We start from the raw sequence: 6,188 nt of genomic DNA, 5'->3' as shown, positions 1-6,188 counted from the left end.
CACTCCCCCTGCTTGTGTTCCCTCTCTCGCTGGCTGTCTCTATCTCTGTCAGATTAATAAATAAAATCTTTTAAAAAAAAAAATGGGTGTAAACAGCAGTTTCTTTCTTTATATTTTCCAACTGGTCTATACATATTGTCTATGTATAGGAAAGCTAGTGAATTTTGAATATTTTACTAAATTACTAAATTCACTAAGCTTCAGGGACTAAAGTCACTAAATCTGCACTATTCCCAAGTTTCTCCCACTAAATGGCTACTGGAAATCAAATGATAACACACGTAAAGCAACATCCATACTACACACAGTTGTACACACAACAACATAGATTATATTTACTACAGTCCTTGAAACGATAAGGAAGGAAAGCTGTAATGATCTATGGACGTACCCAACAATGTCCTTCTCCACCTACCTCTGCTTCCTTCTCCAGCAGGATCTGGTCTTTGTTCATGTCCTCGTTTTCCACTTTTCTAAGAGTTGAAAGAAATTATAATATTTTAACAGATTTAGTTGGTGATTTTGACGACAAATACCCAAAGTAAAATTTCACTTTACATTTCTGAGAAAGTATTTAAAATTACCTATTTATCACTTTCCTAACATGAATGAATAAGATGAAAAAAAGACACAGCACAAGATGGTGAATTTGAGAAACTTCTCTAACTCCAAGGAGGGGTGGGACACTCGTCTTCACTTACTCGAGGAGTAACAGCTACCATCAGGAGGATGGACAGGTCGTAATGGACACAGACTGTGACAAGGACACTTGAACAACGAGCAGGGTCTGAGCATACAGGCCGAGGAGGCCGGCGGGGGCGGCTCTCCGAGTGGTGAGGACACAGCTCTTCACAGGTGCTCACCTGGCTTCCTGGTCGGCCTCTAAAACCTTACTTAGTATCTGGTCCCCAGATAAGTAACACCGTCAAGCAAACCTTAACATACACCCTGTATATACACATCTACCAGATGTCAAACATGCGAATATTTTAATAAATGACAACACAGCCGTCCCCCTGATCTGAGGTTTCAGTGACCCCCGCTCGGCCGTGGTCGGGACGCACATGATCCTCCTGAAGGGCCGTGGAAGGTCAGCGGGAGCCCAGCGCCGCATCACAGCGCCTCCATCACTCGCCCCCTCCCGCTCCCCTCCCCACAGGCAGATTTTCACACCTTGCATCATCACCGGAAGAGGGGTGAGTACACAGCAAGACGAGATTCCGAGAGACAGACCCTATTCACATAACTCTGACTGTAGTATATGGCTGTAACGGTTTCATTTGATTGTTTTTAATCCTGCACGTGTGCCTGATTTAGAAATTAAACTTTATACAGACACGTATGTATAGGAAATAGGGGTGTGTGTATAAAGCTTAGCTCTCTCCTCAGTTTCAGGCACCCACTGGGGGTCTTGGAACGGACTCCTGAGGATCAGGTGTGTGTGGGAATTCATTATTATTAATGGTGCAGATCACCTGATACCTCAGCTAACCAGAGATGTGGTGTGATCAGACATAAGTCAGGTCACAAAACACAGATCTCGAATAAAACCTATTATGATAGTGAAAGAGGAAAGGCGAGGGCACTGTGTGCCTTTCTTAATGGCAGGTAGGTCTGTCCTCATTTACAGAGTGATGCTCTTGAGACCAGTCTTTGGCCTTTCCACCCAAAGCTGTTCTTTGCATGCAGATGGCTGAAGTTACCTTTGACAGGTTACAAAAAGCAAGATACAGTGACACCAGCATCAAATCCTGTTGCTCAGAGCCAGGAAGGCCCAGAAGGACAGATAGAAGGGAGGACAGTGTGACTCTGTGACACAATATGGACAGAGGGGGACAGCATGAGGTGGGGCAACAACCTGCCGCCTCTTTTGAGCCTCTCTGAACGGAAGTTTTCATAGTGAAGGTCCTGGGTCACCTCCTGGAGATCCTGCATGTGGGTGCTGAAAGAGAGAAGGGCACAGAAGGCTGGCTGCATGAGGGGCTGTCCGCAGGGAGAAGCACCAGCAGCTCAAACCCCACCTGTTACTTGCTCAGTCGTACACGAAGTGGCTGGGGTTTTGGACACAGGTTGAAGCTTCCCTCCCACAACAAACAGGCAGAAGCACAGCCCACAGAGCCCGGAGAAGAGGCCCCTCTATGCGGCCTGGCCTACAGGCACTGCCAAGCTGTGCATGAGACCATCACCAGTCCACAGAGTATAGTATAGACTTTAGCGGATTCTTTTAGGTAAGTAATGTCTGAAAGAACAACATAGTTTTCTAAAAGAGCTTATGGAAAACATGCAGTTCAAATATTCCTGACTTCTTAGTTTAAGCTATGTAAAAGACCCTACAATGAAGTATTAATATTTTCAATAAACTAGAAATAGGACTTTCAATCTTCTAATCATCTCAGAAAATATTCATAATTTTCTTGGTTCAGCTTTTTCAAATACTTAAGCAGTCAAGAATGAGTAAAGATAACGCATTCCAATCTGCTCAGAATGTAGGGAAACAGACGGAGTGCTGGCAGAGGGCTGGCGTGTTCTCCCTCACTCTAAGAAACACACGACACACAGGAAGGCTCCGTCTGCAGCCTCCACGACAGCAGTGCGACCATAAGGACCCGTCCTGTGCTTCCTGTGTGGTGGCTGAATTATGTTTAATAAAGCTTAGTTGTTTTAATCAATTTTTAGTTCCTCAAAATTTACCTAGATCGCCCACTCTCTGATGGAGTAAAGGGGTTTCCGATTTTAGCAATACTCTTTGTCCTAGCCTCTTGATTCAAGAACGGGAGCAACTGCTGTCACTAAATGTGAGCTTCACTTTGTAGAGGAAAACGTCTGCTCTTGTAGTTAGGTCTGTTGCAGGTGCAAAGAATGCACCTTTAGGAGCATGTTTCAGCCCAGAGTGGAGAAGCTGCTGTGCAGCTGGCCTGAACATCTGCTCCCAGAGAAGGAAGTGTCCCATGTTTGGTGTGGCCATACCACACTGTACATCTGGTCTCCTTTCAGCGTCAAGAGAGCTGGGAGACTAGGGAGGAGGGTTTGCTAAGCACTTGGCCTCGACGCGGACAGGCTAGTTCCGCAGCATTGAGTCCCAGGCAGCCCCCGGGGAAGGCCTTGCACAAGAGGCTGCAGCAGCCCCCCTCCACGCCCCGCAGTCAAGAAGCTCTGCTCTCTGCGCCAGGCACTGGCCACAAGGAGGCCCGGGGGTCTTACATGAGCATCGTCCGCAGCTTCAGAAAGTCGTTGTGCTCCGGGTTCTCCACCTCCACAACGCCCCATGGGTAGAGGCGGCCTCTGACCTTTTTGCCCTTGGCTTCAATCAACTGATTGGATCCAACCACAGAGAATGGGATGCTGGCCTAGAAAGAGACGCACTGGGTGGAGAGGCTCTACACAGGGAACCCCAACTTTCCCTGTGAACACGAGCACACACAGGTTGAGCACACCGCGGCTAACCACGTGCTTCCCTGGCAAGATACGACATTTTACTCAGAAGTGACAGGCATTTTCCATATGGGAAAAATTATATGAAACAAATCAAACCCCTAATAAGATTCCTAAACCTTAGGTGACAACTATGTCAAAATATATTTAAAGCAAAAATACTATTGTAACTGAATGTACCAGACAATCTGTCAAAAGCCAGCCTTCCAGGATGTGGCCCTTTGTCAACTCCTTCCACAGCCCCGATGACCAGAACAGGAGTGACTCGAGCTGGGCACCTGGAGAGCGCTCTTACCTTGAGAAGTCTAGTCTGCTCTTTAAAGTCCTCATCTTCGTCTGACTCTGCATCAGGCAAGTGATAGATTTTGATGTTATGTTCTTCAATTTCATCCAGAATCTGAAAGAATGACAAATCAGGGGAAAATTTACCAAACCGCAAGACATTTCAATCAAATCTACTAAAAATATATCAGAATTATCCAACCGTCAATACAGAATTAAACTGATTACTGATTTTCAAATAATTTTATCAACTGTTGGAGCAGTATTTATGCCTGCCTTCTGAGTGGTCCTCTGTCCAGAGTAAACAATAACGCACCAGCTTTAGCACATAAAGCAGCAGATGAACGACAACGCCAGCACAGCAGTGCCCAAGAGGAAATCGCACGGCACAACCAGCCTCGGGAACCACACACACCCCAGGAGCAGTGCAGCCAGATGCCGCAGGCACCGGAAGAGCCACAAGCGTTGCCCAAGGAGGCGAACAGAGGAGGGAGAGGCAAGAGGGGGAATAATCTCGTTCAAGGCTCCGAGGGGAGGGCACCCAGGCTATGTTTCGGGAATAGTAAGAAATCCAGAATGCCTAGAAAGTAAGCCTTCCAGTTGGGTTAGCCAGAGGGATGACTGGAGTCACCAAGTAGAGCGTTCCCTCAATGCCAGGCTGGGCTCTGGGTTTCACTCAACAGGGAACAAGCGGCAGCAGGAGAAACAAACACTCCAACCAACCAGGCTGCAGAGTGGCCTAGAGGGGACGGAGCAACCTCTGTGCTGGGCACTCCAACAGGGACAAGCGGACTGGAGCTCCGCTTACTCTCCTGCAGGGTCCTGGGGAGATACAACAAGACGGTAGGAATATCCCTGCTTTGGACCCGAATCTGGCAATGGATCTTTTTAATGGGAACTCTCAGGTCTTTATGATCAAAGCCCTCAAACCTGATGCACTGTCTGCACTAATTCAGGATTCACGAAGAGGTCTTCCTCCCTCCCCCCAGTGTCCTTTCAGCATCCTCATTCCTAGAGGAGGCAGAGGAACAGTCTCACCCATGGGAGAAGTTAGGCAGTAAGCACGAACTTGCCGTATCTCTTCCCCTTTCCTGCCCATTATCCATCCCTGCTGGCCCCATCTGCTCTGTGCTGGCCCCATCAAGACAGGATGAGAATCGAGTTGAGAAACACATAATAAGTAGGCTATTTTGAATTGGAAAAGAGGAAAAAGCAAGTGATGAATCAACAACAATCCCACATTTCTGTCCGGGCGACTGCACCAGGCGGGCTCAAGTTCAGAGCCAGGGAAGCCCGGAGACGAGCTCGAGGGGGAGGACTCTTGGTTTACGCACAAAAGTCACATGAAAAAGAAGATTCTCAGAAGGGAGAAGCAGAAGCCACAGGAGACGATATGATCAAAGTAATACTAAGCAATGCTGACATTCAGGGGTTAGGAAGACAGGTGATAAAACAGGCAGAAAGACGAGTCTTCCAAAAGCACGGCAAACCCTGCTGCTGGGGCCCTAGGCTGGTGGAGGGCCCACTGGCCAAGCCTTAGACAGGACAACTGCCGCTAGCTGACGGGAAGCCAGAGTTACAGATAAACGTGAGGGCGGGAAACAACAAGGGGGAAGTGTTAAGACTAAAGCGGGTCTGCCAGAGATCTTCTACTGGATCAGGGAGTGGGGGGATACCAGGAGGCACAGGAGAGAAACCAGATTTAGAGAAGGGATTAGGAAGGCCCAAGACGAAAGCGATAAGGGCAAAACAGGATTTCACTTCATCTCAGACTTTGAAATCAAGCCCTAGAGCTCTGGATGGAGGATTAGAGACGGGCGGATACAACATTCTAACTGTGACCCCGCTCCCAGCTCTCTGGAATCCAGCGTAACATACTTTATTAGGAAAGGTGGGGTTCCCTAAAGTGGGAGTTACTAAAATACGTACGGTCAGGCACAAACGTACCAAAGCTTTCAGGGGGTCCCCCAGGGCTCAGATCTTTCCTCAAATACTGGCAGGCACTGAGACAAAAGAGGAAAAGGCTGACAAACATGTGTGCATAGAATTGAAAAACTCTGCCGTGACAGAAGACATCAAGAAAATTGTGAGAACACAAAAACTGAAACTAGAGCTAGAGACATAAGAATACCCATAAAGCAATGAAAACAAAACACAGGCTCTAAAGCCTCAGAGAGCACACTAACGGGGTCAGACAGCAGGACACACACTCACATCAGCAACCGGGAGACACAAATGGAAATCAGACACTACTTCCCGTGTCTCAGATGGGAGACACTTTAGAAAAACTGGGGACATATCCAGGATGGTTCCAGGGGGAGAAGATCACAGCAAGCTCACACTGCTTTGGGAATGCAAGGTGTTCCAAACTTGTTTTGAGGGAAATTCCAACTTTATTTTTTATTTTATTTTTTTTTAAGATTTTATTTATTTATTTGACAGAGACAGAGACAGCCAGCGAGAGAGGGAACACA

At 47.3% G+C, this 6,188-nt stretch overlaps 2 protein-coding genes across 4 annotated transcripts in view; both read right to left on the bottom strand.

The window, feature by feature from the left end:
- The window catches only part of BOK (BCL2 family apoptosis regulator BOK), a 173,047-nt gene that overhangs the window by 100,462 nt on the left and 66,397 nt on the right, over positions 1-6,188 (bottom strand). The gene's annotated exons all lie outside the window — the stretch shown is intronic.
- The window catches only part of SEPTIN2 (septin 2), a 29,193-nt gene that overhangs the window by 5,052 nt on the left and 17,953 nt on the right, over positions 1-6,188 (bottom strand). The window contains exons 6-9 of the mRNA XM_034642746.1: positions 3,728-3,875; positions 3,202-3,347; positions 1,859-1,942; positions 416-473 (exon numbers count right to left, since the gene is read on the bottom strand). Coding sequence (XP_034498637.1) covers positions 416-473; positions 1,859-1,942; positions 3,202-3,347; positions 3,728-3,875 — 436 coding nt within the window. The remainder of the gene's footprint in view (positions 1-415; positions 474-1,858; positions 1,943-3,201; positions 3,348-3,727; positions 3,876-6,188) is intronic.

The sequence above is a fragment of the Ailuropoda melanoleuca genome, chromosome 2, assembly GCF_002007445.2.
Source record: "Ailuropoda melanoleuca isolate Jingjing chromosome 2, ASM200744v2, whole genome shotgun sequence".
NCBI classification, from domain to species: Eukaryota; Metazoa; Chordata; class Mammalia; order Carnivora; family Ursidae; genus Ailuropoda; species Ailuropoda melanoleuca.
This window is presented reverse-complemented; position numbering and strand designations above follow the sequence as displayed.